This window comes from Chrysemys picta, chromosome 8 (genome assembly GCF_011386835.1).
Source record: "Chrysemys picta bellii isolate R12L10 chromosome 8, ASM1138683v2, whole genome shotgun sequence".
NCBI classification, from domain to species: Eukaryota; Metazoa; Chordata; order Testudines; family Emydidae; genus Chrysemys; species Chrysemys picta.
In genome coordinates, this window is record NC_088798.1 from 13,151,336 (window position 1) to 13,179,234 (window position 27,899).

A 27,899-nucleotide genomic window follows, 5' to 3' on the forward strand; every position below is an offset into this window, starting at 1 on the left:
CAGGGTCACGTGCTACTGCCCCTCATTTCTTGGAGCACAGAGCTGCCCAGCTGAAGGAGGGTGCCGCTCGGACACTGCCTCATGGGTCCTAGTACTGGTCGTGCTCCCCTTCTATGTGCTAGCCATCCTGTCTTCTGTACAGGAATGAGTGCCTGCAGTGGGGCTGGACAAGGTGGTGGAAACAGGGGAAGGTGAATGGGATGGGGAAGAGGCAGTAGGGAAGAAAGGAGGGTGGTATAGGGCAGGAATGTGGGAGTGAGGGCAGGAGATAGGGGCAGGAGATGGTGGGAAGGGGGATGGGATGGGGAAGAGAAAGGGACAGGGGAAGCGGGAGCCCAGCATGCGGTGTTCCCTTGACGGCAGCGGCGGCAGCAGCAGCTGGGGCTCCCCCAATAAGCAGGCCCTTCGAACTCCCCCAAACGAGCCCTCCCCCTGCACCACCTCAATGAGCCCCCCACAGTCCCAGCACCTAGACCCCCACACTGAGCTCTCCACACACATACCCCCCAACCAAACCCCATTACAACACGCTGAGACCCCTCCTGCTGAGGCCCAACCACCCTCACCTGGACCCCCTGCAGAGTTCCATTGCCCCTGCACTCAGAAAGCCCCAGTGAACCCCTGTGCATTCAGATCCCTCTCATGAGCTGCCCGCACCCAGATTACCCCACACAGAGCCCTCTTATCCCACACCTGGATCTCCCCACATTAAGTCCTTCTACACTTGGATTCTGCTGTGCTGAACCTGCCTGCCCACAACTGGTGTGCCTGACACAGAATGGCAGGGCCCCAGGGTGTTTCTGGGGCAGGCCCAGCCCTTGTGCTTTGTTGGGGTGGGTGCAGTTTCACCGCCGAGTCCCTGACCCAGGGCAAGGGGCTGCAGAGTGCTCCCCACTGCAGTGTTGGAGCCTCCACATTTATTTATTGATAAAGAAAATTTGCAGAATTTTAAAATATTGTGTGCAGAATTTTTATATTTTTGGTGCAGAATTCCCTCAGGAGTAATGTGGGGAGGAAGGACAAGGACAAAGCATATTTAAGGGTAAAACCAAACCAAAACAAAACAAAAACGGAGTCAGGGAAGTGAAATGAACAAAAAATAAAGAAAGTCAAAAGAAAACTGAATCCATGAGAAAGTGGTAAAGAATTCAGTAGTCTGTTTGAGCAAATAATGGAGCTCCTAGTTCTCACTGCATCCCCTATATGGAGGTTTTGACCAGTTTATTTTAAAAAATTCTAACAGTTATTCAAGAGCAGTAAGTTTAAAAAAAAATCAGAAAAACCCATGGCATTCACTATTACAGGTGTCACTGGGATACAGTGGCTGAAGTAAAACACAACAAGGCTGGATATCATGACCATTAATATTTGTAGCTGCACAGTCCAAAAGAGTAATTAAGTCCAAAGCTTCAGGGCATAAGCTTGTCAGCAGACAGGAAGCAGTTTCCCCCACATCCAACTTTGAGAAAAACACTATATAGTTGGCAAGCAACTACAGAATTTTGTATTTCCTTTGAAGCATCAGGTATTGGCCGCTGCTGTTGAAACAGCCTGATCTGATGTGGTAAATACATTCCTATGTAATTTATGTCTGAAATTATTTTATTTTGGGGGGGGGGGGGGAAATAGGAGGATTAGTAAGTTTTTTAGTAAAAGGCGTTTGAAAGCCTAGGGTACGTATGGAGCTGGAAGGTGTAACTTTCAGTTCAAGCAGACATACCCATACTAGCTCTAATAGAACTAGTGTGCTTAAAACAGAACGTAGCTGCAGTGGCACGAGTGGTAGGACAGGTTAATCACCCTGAACACAATCCCATCGGAGACCCTAAGAACGTACTCGGGGAAGCTAGCCCATCCCACGGCAGCTACCCTGCCTTTTTAGTGTGTTAGTTCATATCATGAATATGTCTACTCAAGCCAGAGATATCACACACCTTCTAGCTCCAGTGTAGACATACCATTAATGAATTTATTATTGCTGAAAGATATTGGAGACAAAACTGACAACACGAGTGCTCTAAAACAGTGGTTCTAAACTGGGGGTACGCAGAAGTCTTCCAGGGGGTACATCAACTCATCTAGATATTGGTCTTGTTTTACAACAGGCTACATAAAAAGCACTAGTGAAGTCAGTACAGACTAAAATTTCATACAGACAATGACTTGATTATACCTCTCTATATACCATACCAGGGTAGCCTAACTGTGGCTTGTGAGCCGCATGCGGTTCTTTTACAGTTAAAGTGTGGCTCATGGAGCCCCCGACGCCTCCCCCCATTCTCTGCCAAGCTCAGGCTTCTGCCCTGTGGTGGGGTGGTGGCTCTAGGAGCTTCTTCCAGAGACAACTGGTGCCTACTGATAGTGAGGGGCAAAATTTAAAGGTTTGCCCCCCCGCCCCCAATAGCTTGTGTCACACACACACACCCCTTACCTTCAGCAGCCCCTCCCTGCAACTTCCAGGTGTTCGTTCTGCGTGGAGGTAGCAGCAAACAGCTGGGAGCTGCAGGGAGGGGCCACTGCTTTAGCTCCATGGGAAGAGGCAGCAGCTCTCTCTGCAGCTCCCAGCTGTTTGCCGCTCTCTTCCCATGGCCACAGCTCCTAGCAGCTGCTGTGCAGAGAGGGGTCCTGGCAGCACCATGTGACTGAGCAGAGCCAGCAAATCCTGGCAAAAATTGGGGCGGGGGGGGAGGAAGAACCATGACCTTATGTGCCTCCCCCCATGCGTCACCTCTGGCAGTGGGGCGGGGAAGTGGGCGGGTTTCGGGGCTGCAGGTGCGTCCTGGCTCTTGAACTTCTGAAGATTGTCATGCGCGGCCCAAAGGGTCAGTAAGTTTGGCCATCCCTGTACTGTACATTGAAATGCAAGTACAATATTTATAGTCTAATTGATTTTATAATTATATGGTACAATAATGGCGCTGAAGAACAGGGACGGAAAACCAGTAATTGACAGTACAGTGATGGAAGCGGTCTGCAAAGATTTCTACACCGAACTCTTCACGTCTCAGATAAATGTCCCAGTACCAACATTTCAACAGACCAACGAGCATGTACTCCCAGTCCTTGTCAGCGAAGTTCGACATGCAGTTCACCAAATGAAGGAAGGAAAAGCCTCAGGTAAAGATGGACTGACAATCGAAATGATAAGAGCTGGAAGCCAAGACCGCTGGGAAACCCTTGCTCAGAGGTTTAGCCATTACTTGGAAATGCAGAAGATCCCATCTAGCTAGAAGGAGTCCGACACCATTCTGTTGTACAAGAAGGGCGATCATGAAGATCTAAAGAACTATCGTCTAATATCCCTGCTCTCACATGTCTACAAGAGTCTGAATGAGCATCAGCCGAGAGAGCAGGCAGGCTTTTGAAGGAATTTCAGCACAATGGACCATATTTTCCACTATAAACCAGCTATTGGAACATTCAAGGGAATAACAAAGGCAATACATAAAGGGAATTTGTGACTATAAAAAAAAGCATTCAACAGCATAGAGATCAATGCAGTGTTGACAACTCTTGCAGAGCAGGGCATCGACACAAACTATATCAAACCAGTAAAGGAAGCAAATTGTGACTGCACTACAAATATAACTTGATTTGATGTTCCCCTTCGCATCCCAGTTAAGAAAGGTGTGAAACAAGGAGACATGGTTTCACAAACTCTTCACAACCTGCCTTGAAATGGTAATGAGGTGGAAGAATTGGAAGGGTGGAATCAACATCAATGGAGAGAAGTTAAACCATCTCAGATTCACGGACGATATTAAGCTACAGAAAATTCTGCGAGAACTCAACACAAAAAGCAGCCAAGTCGAACTGAAAATTAACGGCTCCAAAACGAAATTTATGTGGTCTGATACCTTGCCAAAAGCCCAAATAATCATCAAGGGAGAATAGAAGAAGTTGAGCAATAGATCTATTTGGGCCAACAAATTAACATGCGCCACAATCAGAAAGGTGAACTCTCGCAAAGAAAGAAAGCAGGAAAAATCAATAACGCAACACGCGCCAGCCTCTTCAGCTCAACAGTACTGCCAACAATGTTGTACGGCAGCGAAACATGGGCGCTGACAAAGACAGAGGAGCAGTAACTTTCTGTCACAGAGAGGGCGATGGAAAGAAGAATTCTGGGAATTTCAATCCGCGGCTGAATCCCCAATGAAGTGATCAGACAGTAGAGTGGAGTGCAGGACGTTGTTGCTGAGAGCATGCATAGTAAAATGCGATGGGCCGCGCATAGAGCGAGGCTCACTATCGATGGACTGCAGCTGTCGCCGAGTGGTACCCACGGGAAGTGAAACGACCACTTGGCCGACCTCCAAAGAGATGGGAAGATTTTATCGTGAAAAGACATGGCCGCACATGAAAAAGGAAGGCCAGGATATGAGAAGAATGGAAGGCGTATTGTGATCAGTGCAATCTATATGAGGGCTGAAGGACCGATTGATCAAGGTGATATGGTAAAAATGAGAAAGTAAGCAATTTTTCAGCAATAGTGTGCTGTGTCACTGTTGTATTTTTATATCTGATTGTGTAAACAAGTAGTTTTTAAGTAAGGTAAAACTTGGGGTACGCAAGACAAATCAGACACCCGCAAGGTAGACCTGCAGTAGTCTAGAAAGGTTGAGAGTCACTGCCCTAAAACATACAATGTAAGTAGTACAGTTGAACCTCCACCCCAGTTTAAGATTTGGCCTCTTCAAACACTGCTAGCGGGGTGCTACCACAGCCACCTATCTACTAGGATAGGGACTGAAATCACAACTCATTTCATGTAGACCAGAAAAAAGATTGTACATTTATTAAAACAAGTCATCTTTTTCTAGTACAAGATAGGAGAATTATTAGTCCAGTAAAAAAGAAAAATAACTCAGATAGGTTCTGCACTCATGTGCCACTGACACCTAGGTCACCAATCTGACTCCTACCCAGGCTTGTAGTGATTGAAAACAACCTTTTAGTGACTGGTTTATGTGAAGTGAGTTGTGGACTCAGTCCATTTCTTAGTGGATAAGCATCATTTTTTAAAAAAAACAAATCCACTACTGGCATAAGTTTGCATCTTGTTGGCAGTTTTAGGAGAGGCTAACAGTATGTCTACACTACAGCAGCATAACTGCAGACACTTGCTACAGCAATGAAAGGGGTTTTTCCGTCACTGTAGTAAATCTACTCTCCCAAGAGGTGGTATCTAGGTCAATGGAAAAATTCTTCTGTCGATCTAGAAGCGTCTATTTTGGGGCTTAGGTCAGCTTAACTATGTCATTTGGAGGGGTGTGTGTGTGTGTGTGTGTGTGTGTGTGTGTGTGTGTGTGTGTGTGTGTGTGTGTGTGTGTGTGTGTGTGTGTGTGTGTGTGTGTGTGTGAATTTTTCACACCCCGAGCGATTTAGCTAGGTCGACCTAAGTTTCAGGTGTAGACCAGTCCTTATTCTTAAACTGGCATGGATGCTCAACTGCTACTACCAACACTGAACATGTTAAAGGACTTCAGCTGTCCATTGTGTGTGTGTCACTATTATCTTTCAGCAGTACTGACCTTTTATGCTTCCTTCCCCTAAGAGATTAAAAACTGTACAACAGAAGGTGATCACTTAAGTCAGTACCACTGAGGAAATGAGAGAGGAGATGTTAAATACAATTCCACCAACAATCTGCTGTATTCCTGAGGGGTTCAGCCACTTACCTGCACTAAAGTATAGGGGAAAGGAATGCCATTTATACAAGGAAATGGTGATGATCGGTGGTTAGAAGGTTGATAACTTAAGCCATCATTTTGGGAAAGGGAAAGCATCCCTTGTCATGCTCCTTTGACTGGAGAAAATCTAGCTGAGTTTTTCTTCTGCTAAAACCCTGCCACAAGAAGATATCCAACCTGAAATGGGTAGTAACTCCCCTAGAAATGCATGATTGCTTCTTGTTAATATCATCCGTGGATACTAATTCAAATGGTTTATTATTCAACTTTAAAAAAAAATTAGTGTAGTGCTCTTGAAAATGAGGGTTTAATAGCAGATGCGAGAGCCAGTATCCTGCAGAAATGCACTATGCATGCATGTTTCAGTATTACACTATTTACTGAGGCCAATTGCAGATTTAATTGACTTTGGCAAAATTCTCTAGTTATGATTTATAATCAAACAGACAGCCACCTTCCTCAACTCCCTGTTAGAATTTAAAAGTATTAAATATTTTTGGCATTAAATGGATAATTTAACAGTTATCCAATACTAAGATTTAAATTAAGATTTGATTTGTTAATTTAATTCTGATTTAACAGTTAAAGTATTTTATTCTTGGTGTAATTTAGTATTAATAGCAACTTAATTCTGGTGATGTTTTCTTAATTTTACTTTAAGACTTTTAATGAAGTTCATAAAATAGAAACAGATATGGAGTCATATTTCTTTCAATAAGCAATGGGGGGCCAGAACCTTTCAGGATCTGGGATGAATACTAGAGGTCAATCTAAAAGTCTCACTAGTCCCCGCTAATAAATCTGTAGTTTTTACAATATGAAGGGAATGTCTCACGGCCAAGAAAACAGATCTAAATGCCTCAATTTGTTGTTTCAGAGACTTCTCCGGTGATTTCAATCTGTGCCTATATGTAAACACAACTCACACTGAAGATCAGTAAGTAACATGTTTGGAATAACAGCCCTAGTGCTTAAGCAGCAAGGATGAGAAGCCAAGAAATATGGAACCTGCTTCCAGCTCTTCCATAGGCATGGCTCAGTGACAATGGCTAAGTCACAGCTTCCTGGTGCTTCAGTTTCCTCAGCTACAAAATGGCAATAATGGTATTTCTCTACCCCAGTGTGTTGAGGCATGATTCATGAGTATTTGCAAAATGCTTCAAGATGCTGAGATGAAAGCAGGATGAAAGCACTATATCAGATACTCATAAAAACAGGGAGCATTTATCTCTGCTCTCTGATCTGTAATGTTTGATGTCTCTCAACCTAGGAGAGAGAAATGAATCCTGAAATTGAGACATGACAGTTCCAGTTCCTCTTCTAGTTAGCTGTCCAGAGGAATTTTCATATTTAAGACAGCATGTATATTCTGCAGTCTGTCTGGGATCTCAATGTTTTAAAAAAGCTTTACAAATCCATCTTTAAAGAGGAAGATGGACTCTGTGTCTAGGATCTATTATGGCAGCTACTGAAAGCTACCCAGAGTCACTTCTTTGCATGTTATACAGTGATTTCAACCAAATATCTCAAAACACTTGGTCTACCTTATAAAGTGAGATGTAATGTTAGTCTTCTATTCATTTTATAAAGTGGTGAACATCAGCACAGCAGTTAAGTGATTTCCCCAAAGTCACACAAGTGCAGATCTGGGAACAGAACCAAAGATTTTTTGACTCCCATCATTACCCTAAATTCACCTAATCCATACTGCTCACAGCAAACTTGGCGTCCATTTCTAATTTTAAGAGAATCAAAACTAAACTTTGCAGAACTTCATTAGTGACAGAAACCCATTGTGATTTACAGAATTTTACCAGTTAGTAAGTATGGTACATGGCAAAATGTACTATAAATGTGGTGTTCATTTATTTTGAGAGTGCAGACTACCTTTAATTATTGATAATACTTCATAATATTTAGATAAGTGTTCTGCATATATATGGTTAGAATAATTAAGTTTTAGCAAGACAGAAGTCACTACAGCACTTTGCTATTAAATCTTGGTAAAGGAGGGAGACCGCTTCATGTGTGAAAATTATGAAGTGCACTGATTAGCAAACTCAGGAAGGTTCTACTTTATTGCTGTTCTGCTACCAAAGTGATACCAAAAAAGTCCTAGACTGCTTAAGCATTTGGATGATTTACCTAATTTCTACAGACAGTCAACTCCTTTAGCTCAAATTTGTGCTATTTCACACAAATGTAAATGTAGTTTGCAGCATAGCATGGGAAGCAATTCACATTTAGTAGCTCTTGTATGGGAGGATTGCTTTTCACAAGAGAGAAGTCTTAGGGTTAGCTCCACCTAGCTGAAGCTAACTGGGATTCTTTTTACAGGTGAATTTAAATATGCTCCTATCAAACCTCTAACTCTGTGTACACACACAGAGCAAGATGTAGGCTTGAGCCTACTTTAGACTAACAGTAATGTTACCATGGATCTATCAGTGGGCTTAACCTTCTTTGTTACAATCCCTAATAACTATTAATAATGAGGCCCGATGGAAAATCTAAAAAGATGAACCTATTTCCTTCACTCAAAACTGCAAGCTACAAAAACAAAACCAGTGTACTGTATAAGATTGGATACAGGAATGCTATCCACACTTCCAAGAAGAAATCCTCTTAGCCCAAAGCCAGTCTAGAAATTAAACTTATTTAATTAAAATTTTATAAGAGTACTGCTGGAACTGTAATTCCTGGTTTCCAGGGTAATGGTGTGACGTTAACATTCAGTGTTCCCCAGCCCAGCTGATTAGATGTTCAACGAGTCCAGCACAGTGCCCAAATATTAGTAGGGCTATAGCTGAAAACAAACAATGGGATCCTAAGCCTCTGGTTTGCACACATTTGATTTTCTGGGGGACATGTGGCTTAAGGAAGGGCAATATTGATCCCTTTAGTACAGTAGTTCTCAACCTGCAGCCCAATCAGCATACAGCTGCAGCCCCTGTGACATCCTCAGGTCCATACAGGTAGTATATATATTGTGTGGATATGGCCCAAACAACACAGAGAGCTGCTTATGCAGCCCACAATGGTAAACAGGTTGAGAACCACTGCTTTAGTGTAACCATCATACGGTCTGGAAACCATGACAGATCAGGAGGTGCAATAGCATCGATTGCAAACATTTTTTGGCCTCATTTTTGAAGTTAGGTAACTAGCATTAGTCTAGGAAAGGGGAAAATAAAGCCATCACAAGGAATGCCATTGATACTGTAAGCTTCTTCTATTGCTATGTATGTGCCATGTACATGTAAAAACAAATTTGAAGGTGAAAATGTTTTAAATACTATGACAAAAAATATTTTAAACAGATTTGTGCACCGATATATTCCACATTCATAGCTGCAATTCTATAGTCTAGTGCCCTAGTCATTGCGCTGATGCTGAGGAGTAAATAATTAAACACATTTTGGAGTGATCATACACAAACATACTGCTTGCCAGAACTCCAACTAACAATCTTTAGTAGGAATTCAATATTGTGCCTTAATGAATGACAGATTTCCAGACTTAAAAAAGCAAAATCAGTAGTATTATTTGCTTCTGCCAGGACACTCGGTATTGACATCACAGTGCTGCAAGATGACTAGAGAGATAAAAATGTTTGCCCAAAGACAAAATAAGTCAGTAGGGAAAGATTTTTAGGATTCTAATCAAAGTATTAAATTAGGGTGATCACAATAAATCAGTAAGGAAAACAAAATTGACATTTCTCTTAAATCTCAGTAGTAGCACTAGCCACTAGGCCATCTTGCTTTTGAAAATCAGCAAGTGCCTAATTCTGCTTGCTATGAAGAGAACAGGACTATATCATGTCCGTTCTAAGCCTCCATACATGGAGCTTAATTCAGCTATTAGTCCTGCTTACGCCCACTTACTAACGTAGGAGTGTAAAAGGAATCCAATGGCAAAACTTACACAGCAAGGAGCTATGATAAATGTAAATTTAGGTAGGGGGTGGCTCTCTTTAACTCATCTTCTTACACACTTCTGTTAACTGCTCTTTTTCCCCACCCACAACACTCCTTACCTTCCACTCCCACAGCCTGGGAACTACACCACGCTAGGCTCCCTTAAATTCCAAAGGCCACATACAGAGACAATGAGTAAGGAGGTGTAAACTTCACATTAGTGAAGCATGTGCAAGTAGAAAGGGAGTCTGCATTTGTGTAAATAAGACAAGTGGAGGAGCTGAAGAAGCAAGGTAAATTCAGACTACCCCAGACTCCTCTGAATTTGGCTCAGAGTGTGGCAGAAACATACATATTGAAAACTATTCCTATTGCAAATTTAACATACCCAAGTGCTTCTGAAAATAAGGGTTATAAAGAAATAAGTTTCAGAGTAACAGCCGTGTTAGTCTGTATCCGCAAAAAGAAGAACAGGAGTACTTGTGGCACCTTAGAGACTAAATAAGCACTTCCTTTGCCCTCCCAGCCCCCTTCTTACAAAGAGCTACTGTTTGTTAATCCAAAAGCATTCCTAATGATCCGCTGGAATTAACTTCTAACACTGGCAATTTGTTTTTATCCCCATTTTCCTTCAGTATTTCACTTCCTTATTAAACAGCTGCCACAGAATAGTGCTTTGGACTGGGAAGATGACCAGAAAATGCAGCTAGAGAATGTTATATCAAAGAGACTTCCTGCCCAGCTGAGAAGCTGCCTGTATACAAGGCAAGTCGACCTCATTTGCACTGACTACAAACATCACCTCTATAACATGTGTCCTGAGTCAGTCAACCTAGTAATTTAAAAGCATTAATTTTTATGAGGTAACTACTTCAATACACTGCAGATTACATGCCAAGCCATTTGAAATACAAAGCTAGAATTTAGTATTCGCAACTATGAGTCAAATGGTCATCCAGTACTCCCCTCTTCAAGTAGTTTCTTGGTATCTGTCTCTACTCTTGGCCCATCAAGATTCATAAATAGTGAAAGATATGTCAAGTTACTTTAAAAAAAGCGTTGAAAATTTTAAATAGGCAAAGCCGAGAAAGATGTCCTCTAGCTTCCTCTGTAGTCTTTAGAAATGCAAGTGTGTTAAAATTCTAATGCCACTTGATAGCCACATGGCAGCTAGACAGGATTTTAATGACAGCATCCACCACAATGCTTTATTTGATTGCTTAATTATTTTACAAGGCCAATTCTTATGTAAAACACATTGTAAAAACTTCCAGAATACCATGCAAAGATCTTCATGTTGTATAGCTCAAAATCAATATGTGCAATAAACAGGACTGTCTGAAATGCACAGCAAGATCATGGGGTTACATTTAACAAATTTGTCACACATGACAAAAGAATTATTCTTTGCAAACCTATTAACTCCCTCTATGCAAGGATGTCAAAGGACTTTAAAAGCCTTAATGCTCACAGTACACTTATGTGGTGGACAAGTATTGTTATTTTCATTTGACAGAGGGAAACCAAAGCGCAGAGAACTATGCCCAATGTCATACAGTAAATCTGTGGCAGAGCCAGGAACAGAATCCACACGTCCTGAGTCACATTACCGTTAAACACAGAAACAACTCTCGCGCCTCATAACTGCAACTCAGTTTTGAGATGCATGCAGTATAGCTAGTGAAAAACTGCTGCTAGCACACTGTTCACAAAGGTTACTGGCCCATTTCTCTTACAAAGCCTCTTTTCTATGAGGTAGAACATGGGAAGAATGTTGGCAGAATGATGGAATTGCACCTAGAACATAAAACTACCTTTGAAAACAATCTTGGATGAGTCTATAGTACAACCATATCCTTGTGCAATATGGTAGAAAGTGGAACCAAAACTCATACATCACAAATTGACGAAGAAAGGATATATTTAAAGTGAGTCAGGGATAGCTAGGAGGCATACAATCTATTAGTCACACTAACAAGAAGGTCACAGTAATGATTGTTAGAAACCATTTAAAAGAGTAAGAGAATATCCAAAGGGAGATATTACAACCATTATAACCTGCATGGTTGCTACTACATTCCAGGAGTTTAATATCAGTCATGGTTTCTTATGGGATCTCACAGAATTTGTGGACTCTCTGGTCATGCTTCCAGTATTCTCCTGGCTTGCTGCTCCTAGCTACAGAATTCCTGCATCTGGTCTCTGCACACTGGTGGGACTGGTCCATTTTGAGCCTTTCCCTCCCAGGCAAGATATCACTATAAAACAACATTTAAAATCTAACTACACATTTCACTTTGCAATGTTAGTAGGGATAAAGGGAAGCTGGTTTAGTAGGATCCTGCACATTCAACAAAAGCCAACCAAGCTGAAAAAGATATTGCACTTCTGCTTTTAAGTATGACGGGATTTTTCACTGGGGAGGCTTTATCATACTAGATACTCAATACTGGGCCATAAAGGGAGACAAGTTTTTCCTATATGGCTCAGTGAATGCTCAAATTTAAGAAAGCATTTATGGCAAGCAGACTTCTTGGGTTTTCTTGCTTTCTTCCTTTCCTTCTCTCCAAGTGAAAAAGATATACAGTAACTCCTCGCTTAACGTTGTAGTTATGTTCCTGAAAAATGTGACTTTAAGCAAAACAATGTTAAGCGAATCCATAAGAACTAATGTAAATGGGGGGGGGGTTAGGTTCCAGGGAATTTTTTTCCACCAGACAAAAAACTATATACATATACACACACACACACACACACACACAGAGTATAAGTTTTAAACAAACAATTTAATACTGCTACGCAGCAATGATGATTGTGAAGCTTGGTTGAGGTGGTGAAGTCAGAGGGTGGGATATTTCCCAAGGAATGCCTTACTGCTAAATGATGAACTAGCAACCTGCCGAGTCCTCAAGGGTTAATCCATTGTTGTTAATGTAGCCTCACACTCTACAAGACAGCACGAATGGAGGAAGAGGAAACACCATGGCAGACAGACACACACGTGTGAAAGAGATGCGCATTGCCCCTTTAAGTATGCTGACCCCACTCTAAGTACACTTTTTAAGTAGATCAGCAAGTTGAGACAGAAGCTGCTGCCAGGAAGCTCCCTCCGTCCTGAGCCCTGTCGTGTCCCCCCCACACTCTATGGAGATGGGGTAAGCGGGGTGCAGGAGCGGGGGGAGGAGGACACCCTGACATTAGCCCCACATTTCCCCCCCACACACACACAGACAGCAAGCAGGAGGCTCCAGGGAGCAGCTCCAAGGCAGAGGGTAGGAGCAGCACAAGGCAGTGGGGCAGCTGAACTGCCGGCAATGGATAGCCTGCTGGGCGGCTGCCATACAGGGAACTTAGGGGAGCGGAGAGCTGATAGGGAGGCTTAGGGTGACCAGACGTCCCGATTTTATCGGGACCGTCCCGATATTTCCTTGTTTGTCCCGCGTCCCGACCGACGTGCGGTCGGGACAACCGGACAAACAAGGAAATGCCCCGAGCCTCGAGCCCGGAAGTGCTCGCGCCCCCCCCCCCCTGCCCCGACCCCGCCCCCTCCTCCCCCGATTGGCTCCCTCCCCGAATCCCCGCCTCTTCCCCGGGCTCACCATTCCCCCTCCCTCCGCAAGCGCTGGAGGGAGGCCCGGGAGACGCAGGGGAAGCGCGGGGCCGGGGTGAGTAACAGTCCGGCCTGGCCCAGTGCAGGCAGGACTCAGTTGGGTGGTGGGAGAGGAGGGGGGCGGCCCGCGGGGCCAGGCGACGGGGGAGGAAGTGGCCATGGCGCTCGGCGGCTCTGGCGCCCCCGAACCCCCCGAGCCGGGGCCTGCTGCGGGGACCCAGCAGCGCGTACGCTGGGCCCAGCCCCTGGCCAGTCGCGTCTGGGCTGCCCAGCTGGTGCTATCCCGCGGCGGCCCCGGGGCGGAGGCATCGGCAGCCCAGCCCCGTTCGTTCCCCTGCGGGACGGGGGGGCTGGGGCCTGCTGCCCCCACTCCGGGGCCGCCGCGGGATAGCACCAGCTGGGCAGCCCAGACGCGACTGGCCAGGGGCTGGGCCCAGCGTACACGCTGCTGGGTCCCCGCAGCAGGCCCCGGCTCGGGGGGTTCGGGGGCGCCAGAGCCGCAGCCGCGGAGCGCCATGGCCGCTTCCTGCCCCCGCGGCAGTGGGAGCTGCAGCAGCAGCTGCTCCCGAGTCCCGCTGCCCGGGGGTGAGAACAGCCACCGCCTGGCCCCGCGGGCCGCCCCCCTCCTCGCCCTACCACCCAACTGAGTCCTGCCTGCAAGGGACCAGGCCGGACTGTTACTCACCCCGGCCCCGTGCTTCCCCTGAGTCTCCCGGGCCTCCCTCCAGCGCTTGCGGAGGAAGGTTTTTTTTTTTTTTTTTTTTTTTTGGCCCCGCCCCCCCACGTCACCCCCCCCCGTCCCGATATTTGTCTTTGGTGATCTGGTCACCCTAGGGAGGCTGCTGGTCTACCCTGGTTCCAAGCCCCCACCAGCTAGCTCCAACCGGCTGCTCTTCCTGCAAGCAGTGGACAAAGTAGGCGGCTGCCAAACGACGTTATAAGGGAGCATTGCACAACTTTAAACGAGTATGTTCTCTAATTGATCAGCAACCTAACAACGAAACGTTAACCAGGCTGACTTTAAGTGAGGAGTTACTGTATAAGTCAATCTCATGACAGAGAAGTACTGTATACATTTTGCTCGCTTTCTGATACCACGGTCTGAAAAGAAAGTATGTAGATTTACTGCTAAAAAAAAAATCAATAAACAAATCAACATACTCTTAGAGCCCCACGTCTGTTAGTCTATAAGGTGCCACGGGACTCTGTCGCTTTTTACAGATCCAGACTAACATGGCTACCCCTTTGATACTTGCTGAAAAATTGACATTCATCTTCATCATTCATTCACAACCCTGTTTCAAGCATGTACAACAGCTTCTATTATGGCCAGCAAGAGATATATGAAAAGAGTAAACACTTCATACTTCTTGTGAAAACAGCTTAATTTAAAATCCAACATGTTGTTTAAAGAATGTGGTGTACGGAATTCTATATTTTTTCCAAATCAATTTGTCTGCTGGTTGGAGTAAATCTGATATGCATTCAATTTATGTTATGCAAACAGGGCCTAATCAAGACTTGTATAAGCAGGTACAACTTAGCTGGTCCAAGGTGTTTTGCCTTATACAGGGAGGACCTTCTGGGGCAACTGAAACCCTACTGTGCTACTTAATTATGTTTTAGAAGAGTTGCAAAAATAAGCAAATTTTTTTTTTTTTTTGCATTTCCTTGAATTTTGACATTCAATTTTTATTTTTCTTGGTGAGATGGGCATGAAGATGCCAACAAGATTGACTGTAATCGATAGGCCTCACCTATTTGCAATGAAATTTAGTTAAAAGTTAGTTCACTAAGTAAATAAACTAGCTTGCTGTATAGTTCAAGTTTTAGTCTACATACAAAGAGGAATTTATAATTTTTCCTATTCTCAACCATGACATACAAAATATGTCCATGAATACAAAATATTCAGTGCGTCAGGATGGCTTAGTATTAGCAGCCTTACTTCTGGGCTAGTGCAGTGGTTCTCAACCTTTCCAGACTACTGTACCCCTTTTGGAGTCTGATTTGTCTTACGTACCCCAAGTTTCACCTCACTTAAAAACTACTTGCTTACAAAAACAGACAAATATACAAAGGTGTCATAGCACACTAATACTGAAAAATTGTTTTCTTTTATAATTATATGGTAAAAATGAGAACAATTTAAATATAAACATTGTACTTACATTTCAGTGTGATACTTCAGCCTGTTTTTCACTTGTAAGCCTTGTTTGAAGCTCGACACACACACAGCAGGGCTGAAGCATGTAACTTAACTTCCCGGGGCCCTGGGCAATTGCCCTGCTTGCCATCCCGTAATGCCGGCCCTGCACTTGCAATCCCCTAACCCATCCTGTGACCTCCCTAGGGGCTGCAAACCCTGGGTTGAGAAACACTGATCTAAATGAGTTGAGTAACCCCTGGAAGACCTCTGGGTACCCCCAGGGATATGCGTACCCCTAGTTGAGAACCACTGGGCTAGTGGATGTGGCATTCAGTTTTCACACCACGATTAGGGATCCCCTCCCAGGCTGACACTGCAGTACCTGGGGGGAAGGAGAGGGGCAGCTGATCTGGTATCCTTCATGTTATCTTCCAGCATTCAATACCTATCCAGTGTCATGTCATCTTCAAAAGGCAAAAAGGTGAACGAACCTCTGTTCTGGCCAACATTCTCCCTCACTCAACATAACAGATTCTAACATCCAAGTTTCTGCGTATATTAGCGACTGCATAATGGTCACACTTTCCTTCACAGTCACCACTACGTAAAGCACTCAATCATTTATAAATCTATTTACACCTGCAGTAGGAATTATACAGAGGCAACAGAACTCCAAATAAAAATGTGGAATACAAACCCGTTCTATAACCTGTATCATGCTTGAAGCTCTACCATTTTGTATTACAAAAAATGGTAACTTTTGTAAGGCAAACACACTGATACAATGTAATTCACCAGACCACCACAGTTCTGTCTAGAGAAAAACATCTTGAAGTAAAAAATAAAAATTCCATCCACAGGTTCATGAACTGTATTGAAACATACCATCTAGATAAAAAAAAGCATAACACTCCTGCACTGTGTGCCACTTGTGAAGTGATAATCTAGAAATATATTTAACAGAGAGAGAGAGAGAGAGAGAGAGGCAATATCATATTTACTCTACTGTGCATACTTTCTGGCAAGTCTTAAAATGCTAACATGAAGTTCAACAGAAACATGCTAGTGTATGCTGAATACTATTACTATAATTTGTGTTCATTGACTTTTCAACAGCATTATATGCCAGAAGTAAATGCGGAACAGAAAACTTGCTGCCTTTTCCTATCTCATACATTTCAGAACTTTATAGTGGCTATCCCATCTCAAGGGTTGGCCAGGCTCAAGAATTGCAGTACTCCCCAAGCTGGAGGATCCCATTTTGCAGTACCCCTGAAGTCGATACTGAGCAAGGGCCTCAGCTCTGCCCTGCTCAGCACTCCAGACAAGTGTCAGTCAGTGGAGAAGATAAGATGGGGGGGAAAGAGAGCAGCAGACCTCTGATACCGGTCAAAACTAACAACCAGATTCACAAAAATAGAAAGTACACATCTTTATCCCAATGAAGCCTATCAAACTTTGTACTACTGGCTCTTGGTGTGCAGTGACCCTGGTTCAGGACTACAGCAAGAATCAGACACTGGATCCCAGTTTCAGTTTCCCTGCCATCACTGTTAATTAGATTGGCAGCTGAAAAATGCAGTAACATCTCAGGTATGTGAACTAGTCAGATACTAGGGAGTGAGCACCAAGGAAATTCCTATTTAAAAAACCTGAAAAACTAACATGAATTCCGGATTCTTTTTAATTGTAAAGTTAGGAAATGAAACGAACACATAAAATTGCAGATCAGCAAGTGCAACTAGTATGAGTGAAGCACACAGCAAGTTACTACTCTGTCATACTGCAGGGTTTAAGTTGTATAATGAGCTCCCAGCCCTCTAAATTTTCCTCACCACCAAATTCTCTCTTTAACATCAGTTTCTGCCTTCACAGGAGAATTTTTATTTTGATCCATTTAGAGGAGGATGATAACAATATAACAGCCACAATCCTTACTGCGATCAAAGGATGAGAAAGTTCCTTATATCTTCTCCCCACATAACAAATGTTTAATCCATTCACTGAAGGTGGGCACAGGTAGATAGACTCTTGGTTTAAGCTTTGTGGTGAATGAGTGAGTTTCAGGGAGCCAGGCCCAAGAGATATTATTAATTACAATACTTTTATTAATGTACTGCACAGTATTGCTGATCAAGATATTACCTTCCTGATTAAATTCTTCCTTTCCTGTGTTTTCATGGGATTTTATCTGAACACTACACCTTTTAGATTCTCATCCTTTGGCTTTGTCTAGCCTTAGGCTGCATATCCTTAAGATGTGCAATGTAAAAACAAATTAACAAGTATATTATTTATGCAATTACAGTGTACATTATCGCTGACTTTATTATTAAATGTACATAGCATCTATTTACAAGCAGCTTAGGCATTTTAATCATTGAATCAAAGTTTATAATTTGTAACTCAAGAGAATAAACCTTGATGTCTGAAAAATAAGAAACATGCCATACTAAAACTGAAATAAAAAAAAAATGATTTCACATTTATTTCTAAACGGGTCTTAAGTTGTTACCATAAAGTTCTAAAAAGAAGAGATCCCACAACTCCAGAGCCACCAAGATACAGACACTATCTCTTCTTGCAAGCCTCAGGCTCAAAAGCCCCAGTCCCATGGGGCCTCAAAGAACAGGACAGTATAAGGGGAATTAAGAGCTCAGAAAGGTCTCCAAGATGTCTATTTTATTTTATTTTTTAAAGCCTTAAATTTAATGGACTCCATGCCCACACAGGCAAATAAAGCAGCAAGCAAACAGGCTCCCCCTGATATATCTCCAAGATTAATGGAGTGGATGATGGTTGAACAGACTTTTTTGGTAGCTCAGGGTAGGGAATTCGGTAATAATATAACCCGTCATCATGGCATGCATCATAATCAGCAAGTGAATTATATGACTATTCTAAATTCCATCACCTTATTTATCAAAAACTGAATACAAGTGCTTAACAAGCAACTCTAGTAATCACAACAAACATGACAGATAGGTGTTCCTAGGAATATCCAAATGCTGTGGAAATATTTTTCTCTGGAAAGTTTCATGGATACTCAAGAGAACGACCTTATTTAAAACCTCGTTAAAATTATCCCAGAAACAACTCATCTGAAGCACAAAGGGGGCACCTAAAATTATTATAAGGAAACAAGAAAAAGGATCAACATGTATTTGGCCAAAATTTTAATTTTGTAAAAACAAGCTTTTATAGAACATAACCAGCCCCCACTCAAGCAATTTCCCTGAACACTGCAACATTAAGAACTTGAGATTAATTTTCATTGTCCATGATGAGAAACAAACAATTAAATTAAAATGTAAACTGGATTTTAAAATGTATTAGTTTTTAATAATGTAAGCTAGCATTAGTAAGAGAAAGAGCATCTTATGTTGCAAACAAATATTTCTCAGTGGCCTGCGTCTCTTTAACCAACTGTATATCTTGAAGCTCTGCTTCAGAAGGTATCTATTATAGTAGTCTCCTCATATAAGTATATATATAGGAATGCTCCAGATTACAATTTAAAAAAATAAACACAAAATAGAATAGCAGGTCACACCTCATACCTTAAAGAGGAAAAACTGGAATAAGTGAAGAACTGTAACAATGCAATACAAAAACATCTAATTTTGTTCTCTAAACTATTCCTGTAAGTAAGACTTTCACATTACAAAAAATGAGGCTCTCAATCTTGTAATCAGATCTGTCAGTGTGGAAGAACCCTTGCATCTGTGTGGATCCTATTGCTGAAGTTGTACTGCAATTTGTCATATTTTCTGTATTTTGTTTTTGTTTCCCTAGTTTCAGTAACACCACCACTAAAAGGGAAATATTTTACTGTGAAAAGGAAACAGTGAAGTTCACTATACACAAAGCATCAAATATACAAACAAAGGAATTTCCCCCTCTATTCTTTCAGAGGTAGTATCATAATCTTAGATATCATTTGTAACAAGAATAGGTTAAAAAAAAGAAGACAAATGTAATGTTTAAATGGACAGTGTCCCTTTAAATATCATATTGAAAAAAGCATCTTATCTCATGTGTAACTATACATGTTTATTTGAAATTAGAGATGTTAAATATCCCTTCCTCTTGGTCATAAACTGCTTACTGACAACAGATTACACATATTGGGACCATGATACCCGCCCCCCACCAGCCTCTCCAAGAGACACTAAAAACCAGTTTTTGTTTTATCCATTGTAACTTTGTTGATTCAAACAATATATGGTTCTGATCTTGCAGACATCTCCACATGAGTAACATGCATGTAAAATAATCCATCAGACTAGATCCTCCACTGGTGTACATCATAGCATATCTGCTGAAGGTTTAATCCATTGAGTTCAATAGGACTATTCATGTGCCTAAGGTTTGCCTAAGTAAAGTGATGCAGTGAAAGTAGGGGTACAGTAACGTAGGGTATACACATATACCTACACATACACACACAGAGCAACATTTAAAAAATACAGATAAGCACCAGCCATCCCCCTATATTCAACAACCTAGACATTAATTGCCTCATTTCTTAAAGGCATCATGGGAAAGGTGAGTTTTGAATTCAGATTTGAGGGAAGAAAGGGTAATGGCCTTACACCTAAGGTCAGAGAAGGCACCCACACATGAGAAGCAGCACAGGAGGCATGAAGAGGTTTGCATGAGAAGCTGGCATAAGGGTTGACAATAAGGCTTGACATAACTGACAGAGCAGAGGAAAGATGAGAGAAGAGACAAAAGCAGACCAGTAGGAAGAGGCAAAGTTGTGAAGGGACAATATTCTTCAGTACTTTTATCATCAAAAAGCTATTCTGAAATACAGATAAGTTTAAATTATAAAGTTTGAAAAAAAAATCAATATTTTAAGGCATTTTTATTTCAGTTCACCATCTTTTAAAGTTATCATTTATTCTTATTTCCATTACTTCTATCTGTATTAACCTAGCATCCAGTAACAAACCCAACTCTATTTTGATTTGTGCAAAGTAAAGCAAGGTAATCACACTGTATTTTTTCTTTTTTTCCCCCCTCTTTTAACCAAATAATAAAATAATAATAAAAGAACATTACAGTGTAGAGCCACCTGGCTGATGCAATGAGGCAAAGAAAAAAAAATCCTGGCAAAGCCAGTTAATACTATGTTCCTAGAATGCTTAGAGCCAATGGCAAGCACTTCACTTTCTAGAAACTGAAATAAATAGATACAGCATATTTTCTCCACAGTCACCAAACAGGAGAAAAATTCCATCCTATGCTTTTAGTGGGGGGGGGGGGGGAGGAGGGGGGGCAGCGATACCTTGAATTAATTGAGCTGATGATGGCTGAAACTGACTACCACATGCCAAGGGCAGAGCTGCTCCATTTTGGGGGCAATCTACAACAGGATCCATATTGTGGGAGAAGCTAAAACCACCATCAGTTTGTGCTCTGCCAGCAGCAAGAGCAGCACTCACCCGTGCACCCACTGAGTTTTGGAGCCGCCCCAACGCAGCAGTGGAAACCTACTAACTCCCCGATGCCTTTGGCCCAGTAGCCCAGTCATCCAGGTCGGGTGGAGTCAGAGACCGGCACCCTCACAACCAAGATGCTGGGGCCCCTGCCAGGTATTTTTTGCCCTGGGGCTGGGTGGGAGGTGGCCGAACGTGTTGCCAGGCGAGCGGTGGGAGCTGAGCAGAGAGGACGGGCTGGGCTAAGAGGGTCGCTATCCCACCCTCCCGGGCCGGGATCAGCCCGTTAACCCGGGGATGAGGAGACACCGGCCGGCCCGTTAGGTGCAGCCCGGCACCGGCTGACACCTCTCAGCGCCCGGGAGCGAAGGCAGCTGTGAGGGGCCCCGTCCCAGGCAGCCCCCCGCGCCTCACCTCGGTCTCCACCACCTCATGGTAAGCGGGAGGTGGATCGAACCCGCCGCCGCCGCCTCCGCCGCTCCCCCCGCCGCCGTCTCCGTCCCCTCCGCGGGAGCCCTGCCCGCCCGCCGGCGAGCCGTGCCCGCCCTGCCCCGGCTGGCCCTGCCCGCTGTCCATGGGCTCGTAGCCGCCGTAGTGCAGGCCGGGCCGCTCGTTGGTGAGCAGCGCCACGGCCTCGTTGATGTCGTTCTTGGCCAGGCGCAGGGCCCTGCGGATGGCGGCCGCGTCCGAGAAGCCCATGCACAGCAGCGTGGTCATGTGCTGCTCCTCCTCGCTCTCCATGGCCGGGCCGGGCCGGGCCGGGGGGATAGGGGCCGGGAGCCGGGCTCAGGCGCTGCCCGCTCTGCGCGCCGCCATGTTGACGGCCGCCTTCCCCCTCCGCCTCAGGACCGCCGCCGCGGAGCCCCGCACCCACCCGGAAGCGGCTGGGGAAGCCCGGGTGGGGGACAAGCCTGGGGCCCTGGTCACGTGACAGGGGAGGGGGCGTGGCTTCTTGGGCATGAATGGAGGCGAGGTGGGGAGGGGCGGGGTATGAGGGAGGAGGAGGTTGCCATGGGAACCTGAAAAGGCTGCTGCGGGGGCAGGGAGAGGGGGAGGGGCTCTAAGGGGGAGGCTGCAGCCTCCTGAGGGGGAGAAGGGTCTCAGGGCAAGAGGGTACCTGGGGAGGCTGAGGGAGTGAGAGGGAGGCTCCCAGGAGTGGAGGAGGAGGGTAATGGAGGGGGCTGCCAGGGATCTGATGGAGGAGGCGGCAAGGCAAGGAGAGAAGAAGGAGACTGCTAGGGGGAGACAGAAAGAGGAGTGGACGAGGGTTTTCCAGACTAATGCCACCCTGTCCTGAAGAGGGCGGGCAGCGAGGACTGAGAGAGAGCCTCCCAAACCTGCCTCTGCCTGCTTTGCTTATTTGTGCCCATCTCTGCTGTGCCCATAAACCCTGTACTAGCACAGGCTGGCAGAACTGACGGCATAAATGAGGACTTGACAGAGGTCAATGTGAGGTACGTGTGCAAATGGTCAGGCAGGGTCAAGGAGCGCGGGCACAAAAGTGGTGGATTCTGCAGATGTAGAGGCAAACCCCATGGGTGCAATTTAGGAGGAAATTTGAAAAACTGACCCTAAAATCAGGGACACTACAATTAAGAAAGAGGCATTGGTTATAATCATGTAATGAGCTGAGTACTGTGTATGTATCCTCTACAGACTATAATTAGAATTGCTCAACTGTATGCCATAGGCTCTGTACTGCTAGCCATTAATGAAGAGTCTCCTTTAACTCAAGAAGTAGGACCTGTGCTTTTGGAGCGGGAGGATTTGAGCTACATCCTCACTATCATTATGAAATTCCAAGTGGCCATGGTATGGTGTGTAGTGACATTGATGTCCCAAATGCCTTGGATTTGCTACAGCACTCATCCATGAAGATAAAGATTTCAAGAGATACAGTTTTTAGATGAAACAACGGACAACTTGACATAGTAAATGTTTACTCATTTTGTATTTCGGTATGTCACTAGCCATCACACTCCTCATGTCAACATAAGCAATGGGCAGAAAAGGTGGTCACACAATATAAACTTTCTAATTCCTCTTGCTCTTTTAATAGAACTACATACAAATCAATTGTGTGTAAGTTGTGAGCTCTTTTGGAATTCACCTTCCAGAACTAGGGAGGTCACTTTCATTCACACTGACCTCCAGTCATGAGGTACTAGAGTTAATCGAGCTGCTGAGGCTCAAATGTGGCAGGCTTCAGCAAAATTCCAGCATTTCTGGTTGATTAATTTAATATGTTGAATGTTGACTCTTGAGTCAATCATATTACCTACAGTAGTGCTTTCATTTCACTTTTTCTTTTTCAAAGCACTTTACAACCATTAATTAGTCCTCGACACACTGTAAGTAGGTCAGACTTATCTCCATTTTACAGATCGGAAAACTGAGGCAAAGAGCATTTAAGTGACTTGCCTAAGGCTATACAGAGGAAGCCCAGCACTGAGCTCAGCAGACTACATCTGTAATTTTGCATGCAGGTGAATGAATTAAAGCCCTATTGGCTTTCAGGCAGAAGTAGTAGGGAAGCAGAATGTCATGGACTCAGTTGTAGTGACAGATGCTCTATTATAATCAAGCAGTGCTGAAACTTGCGAGCTATAATTTTATATTGGGCAGACTGATGACATTTTAGCCAAATGTGGAGGTAATACAGACTGATAACAGTGCAGTGTCACTTTAGAAACCAGGAGTGCCAGTCCCAAAGGCCCCTTTTACCATCTCACCAGACAGGGTTCATTGGAGACTGCCCTCAGGCAAAGACCATGTGTTACAGCTCAGTGGAGGTGCTGGGAAGGATGTCTAGTAATCCTCCAGGAATGTTGTGGGTCCCAAGTTGCACACATTTTTCCTGTGATATCACTAGAAGGAATTTATGCCCCAGATGGAGGAGGTTAGCTAAGCAAACCAGCCCAAATGGAGCATTGCAGAGAGGATGTGGTACCTGGAGACCCAGAAGGTCATTGGAGGGTGCAAGAAAGCACAGCAATAAGTTTATTATCAAAGATTCAAGATACAAGAGACAATGAAAAAGGATAAAGGGAACAAAAAGGGTTACATAAAACATGTATATTTATAACATGATTTCTAGAGACTAAACCTAACAGGCTAACTTTCTGTCTAAAGTTTATCTCATCCAAATGTCCTTTGCAGCATTTCCAGCCATGGCAGGTTGTGATCCTGTTTTCATTAATGTAATTGCACTGCCCAGTTATTTGCTAGGTGCAGGATAAAGGATTGTCTTCCGTGCCTTCTCCTTATATTCCCCAAAGTTCATTGTCTGAACTTCAGAATTTGGATGACCTCTATTCTCATCGCTTATTCTCTGGTGTGCTGCCTCCCTGTTGAGTTCACAACCCTCCCATTGACTTCATATGTTAGTGAGTCGCCATTGTGTTAATTTATATGCTTAATTTACATGCCAGTGGGACAGGTGATAAACATCTTTTTTATGACAGAAAACTTGTTTGTTAACTCTGTCTTGATACAGACTTTAGGAACATATTCCCAATATACACACAACTCCTTACATAGTTACTGTACACACATTTCACAACAATATTAACAACCAACATGTTGTTGGCTTTCATTTAAGACCTCGTGATATTCTTCGGTGAACGAGAATGTACATATCAGGATATTCTTGTAATCCCATTGCCAATTGGCACTGAGGGTTTCTTAAGGTCACAGGATGCTCATAGCAGGGGTGGGGAACCTTTTTTCTATCATGGGCCATTGGCCCACAGAAAAAATCAGTGTCGAGCCACATACAGCTCCGCAGGGGAGGGGAGGGGGCATCGATGCTCGGGGCTTCCCGCCCGCGGCAGGGCAAGCCTGTGCTCACAGCTTGGGGCTTGCCATGGGCCGGGTGAAATTAAGCAACAGGCTGGATCCAGCCCACGGGCATAGGTTTCCCACCCTAGCTTAAAGTATCAAAATGGGTACTTTGGTCACCAGGAATGTGTGTAGGTATTCAATGATTGATTTAATTGTGTTCCTATTTAATATATTGTGAATTTACCAGCTATTTGGGTTGTGTTATGTTTACAGAAATTAACCAGTTCCTACAGAATTAATGGTATGCAAATACCTCAGAACATCCAAGGATGTTACTTACTCACAAAAGAGTATTTTGCAATATCTACTTATGTTTTGGTAGGTGCCAGAAGTACATGACCTTGTAGACAGCTTTTGGGATGGCAGTCATAGCTAGTTTGGATTTGTTAGGCAGACAGCCTAAAAATAAGATGTGACTGAATCCAGTATAATGACTTTTGCAGAGATATTGGTGCAGGGCTATTGTGTTGATTTATATTTTTAACTGGCTCTTTATTCTTTTCTTCACAGACCCAAGCAATGCTGTGTTTTAGATATCACCTTTTCTTAAACGGCAAATGCAACGTTTTCCCTCTGTGAGAACAGTTGTATTGCTGTGGAGGCCATGCATGCACAGCACAGGCAAAGGGTGACCTCCTGGCCCAATGGGAGTTTCCCCATTGACTTCAACAGCGTGCGGATTTCACCCCAAATCTTTGACTTTACTGGGAAAAAAAATGGTGATCATGTTTTTATTTTCCTATGTGCCTATTATAAATAAAGGTTCAGCTCCTTGTAACTGAAAGTGACTAACAAATATTTGGTGATTTTAGTAGAGGAGAATTTAAATTTGTTATACTGTATAATTTATTTATGGTAAAGGACTGACTCCCTGAAGTAGCAGAGTAACATGTTATCAAGGAGAGTTTGCGATGAGATTAAACCTTCTTGTTTATAAATCCTTTATAACTATGAATAAACAGGCATACAGGGAAGTGGAATACAAAGACAGGTACATTACTCTTTTGTATACGCAAAACTCAGGTAGATAAGCAATAGGAGCGGCATAAAACAGGAGTTTTATCCTCCATGGTAAGAAATACATATATATATAAATGGTCTCCACAAAGAGTTTCTCTTTCCAGGCATTCTATGAAGGGACATAGGGCTTGTCTACACTTACCGCACTGCAGCGGCATAGCTGTACTGGTGCAGCTGCATTGCTGTAGTGTTTAGTGAGCTTCTCCCATCAGCGTAGGTACTCCACCGCTCCATGAGGCGGTAGCTATGTTGATGGGAGAAGCCCTCCTGTTGACAGAGCACTGTCTACACCAGGAGGTAGGTCATTCGGTAGGTGTGGATTTTCCACACTCCTGAGTGACGAAGTTATACTAACATAAGTTGGTAGCGTAGACGAGGGTATGCAAGTCATATGCATTACAAAAAGCAGCTGTGTTCTATTTGGGAGGGAAGAACACTCTTTTTGACTCACTTTAATGGTTTAGGATAAGGCACCTGATGCAGGCAGGTCAGATAATGATAATGGAGATTTCCAGCCTGGTAGCCAGCCAAATGAACAGCATCTCTCTCCATGGGCAGAAGGGTGAAAACTGTGGGTGAGAACTTGGCACACACAACTGTCAACAAACATGGCAGGATTATGCAATAAATTAAGAAATTAATAGCACATTGCTCTTGAGCTGAGATGGTCGTTTTTATTATTTTAGTTAGGTATGTAGCCTTTTATTTTATTTAATGTTAATTTTAGCAAACTGTTATACTACAGTGGGTTTGCCTTTGGCGGCCACAGTCTTAAGTTTAATAAGAGTTATCTCTGTTTGTTTTAGATTTATTGCTCAAAGGAGCTCATGAAACCAAAGGCAAGTAACACAATTACAAGAACAAGGTTCATTACTTTTACTAGTTTTATTAAAGCTGCCAACAAAGTTATAAATGTTACAGCATATACAAGTCCTAAATATATCCATGCACCAGTTATAACTACAGACATACTCACATCCTCCTAGGTGGTGTTAGAGTCTGATTTGATCATCAATATGGGGATGGATCCTGCTGGAGGTTTCCCATAGGAAGCTCAGTTTTCCCGCTGTGGGCGCCCTTTCTTATAATGTGATTCTGTCTATACTTACATTCTGCGCATGTACACTAAAGTGTCAACTCTCTCTTACTGGTTTGTGTCCCCTAGAAACATAAGGGACCTGAATTCCATAGGCCGTGTAGGTTCTCATTAACATTGACATACCACCTATATCCTGTGTTAAGACACATGTTGGAGACAAGATTTGCTTTTACAGCGTTTTATAATTTAAAATTGAATCTTTTGGCTAGACTTTCACAACATTACCACTTGGTGCCTTTCCCCCCATAATCTTAGAGCATATTCCTCGGTCATTTACTTATGTCAGCATTTCTTGTCTCCAAGGCCTAAAATAGCTAAGCTAAAATCTTGCAGGCCTCAACATACAGGTTCTTGCATTTTAGCTTGTCTTACTTATATCGAACACATAATTCCCTGTAAATACTGATCAATCTTATACTTCTATAATCCTACTAATTAACTCACAATGAATATATGATATAACATGTTGATTAATCATAAAATCACACAATAAATGAATAATAAACTTAAATCATTGGCTACAGATATATCTCCTGTCTATCTTCATTCACCCAAAACATAATACATATTAACTTAAAACATTATAAAAGAGGGATGGCCTAATCAGGGCAGGCTCTAGGTTTTTTGCCACCCCAAGCAAAAAATTTTTTGGCTGCTCCCCACCCCAGCCCTGGGCTCTCCCCCCCGCCACCAGTGCCCTCTCCCACCTGCACCCCCTGCCACCCCAGCCTTGGGCTCTCTCTTCCCGCCCCACCCACACCCCCTGCCGCCCCAGCCCTGGGCTCCCCCCCCCAAACGTGACCGCCTCATACACCACAGCAATCCCTGTTTACACTTGCGGTGAGGATCAAACCGTTTCTCCTATTTTTATTTCACTTTAGTATAAATCTCGCCTCCCTCCCCCCGTCCCCAGCAACCCCATCTTTAGTGCTCCAAATGTACATGGAAGGAATAGGGACTAACCCTCAAACCTTGTACCCAGAAAGGGATGGGGATCTAGTAAAGAGGGTTCAGACAGAGGAGCGGGTGTGGGGGTGCTTGGGGGCTCTACACTGGCAGAGAAGTGTGGTGTGATGCACTCGCGGAGGAGGGTAGAGGAGGAGAGGGGGTATCAGGAGGGT

At 43.6% G+C, this 27,899-nt stretch overlaps 1 protein-coding gene and 1 long non-coding RNA gene across 10 annotated transcripts in view; one reads left to right on the forward strand and one right to left on the reverse strand.

Annotated features, from left to right (window-relative positions):
• Positions 1-21,696, reverse strand: part of USP24 (ubiquitin specific peptidase 24) — a 108,600-nt gene extending 86,904 nt beyond the window's left edge. For 7 of the 9 annotated variants that reach the window (XR_010589606.1, XR_010589604.1, XR_010589601.1 and 4 more), the window contains exon 1: positions 21,231-21,696. Coding sequence is in view for 3 of the 9 variants with exons in the window: in XM_042851445.2 (XP_042707379.1) it covers positions 21,231-21,557 (327 nt within the window). In the remaining 6 variants the exon portion in view is untranslated. The remainder of the gene's footprint in view (positions 1-21,230) is intronic. The other 2 variants (XM_024104934.3, XM_005284875.5) reach the window with 1 other exon arrangement.
• Positions 20,838-27,299, forward strand: LOC112059476 (uncharacterized). Its single transcript, XR_006174737.2, has 3 exons — positions 20,838-20,972; positions 24,873-24,977; positions 25,170-27,299. It is a non-coding gene; the product is annotated as an uncharacterized LOC112059476 (long non-coding RNA).
• The last annotated feature ends 600 nt before the right edge of the window (positions 27,300-27,899 follow it).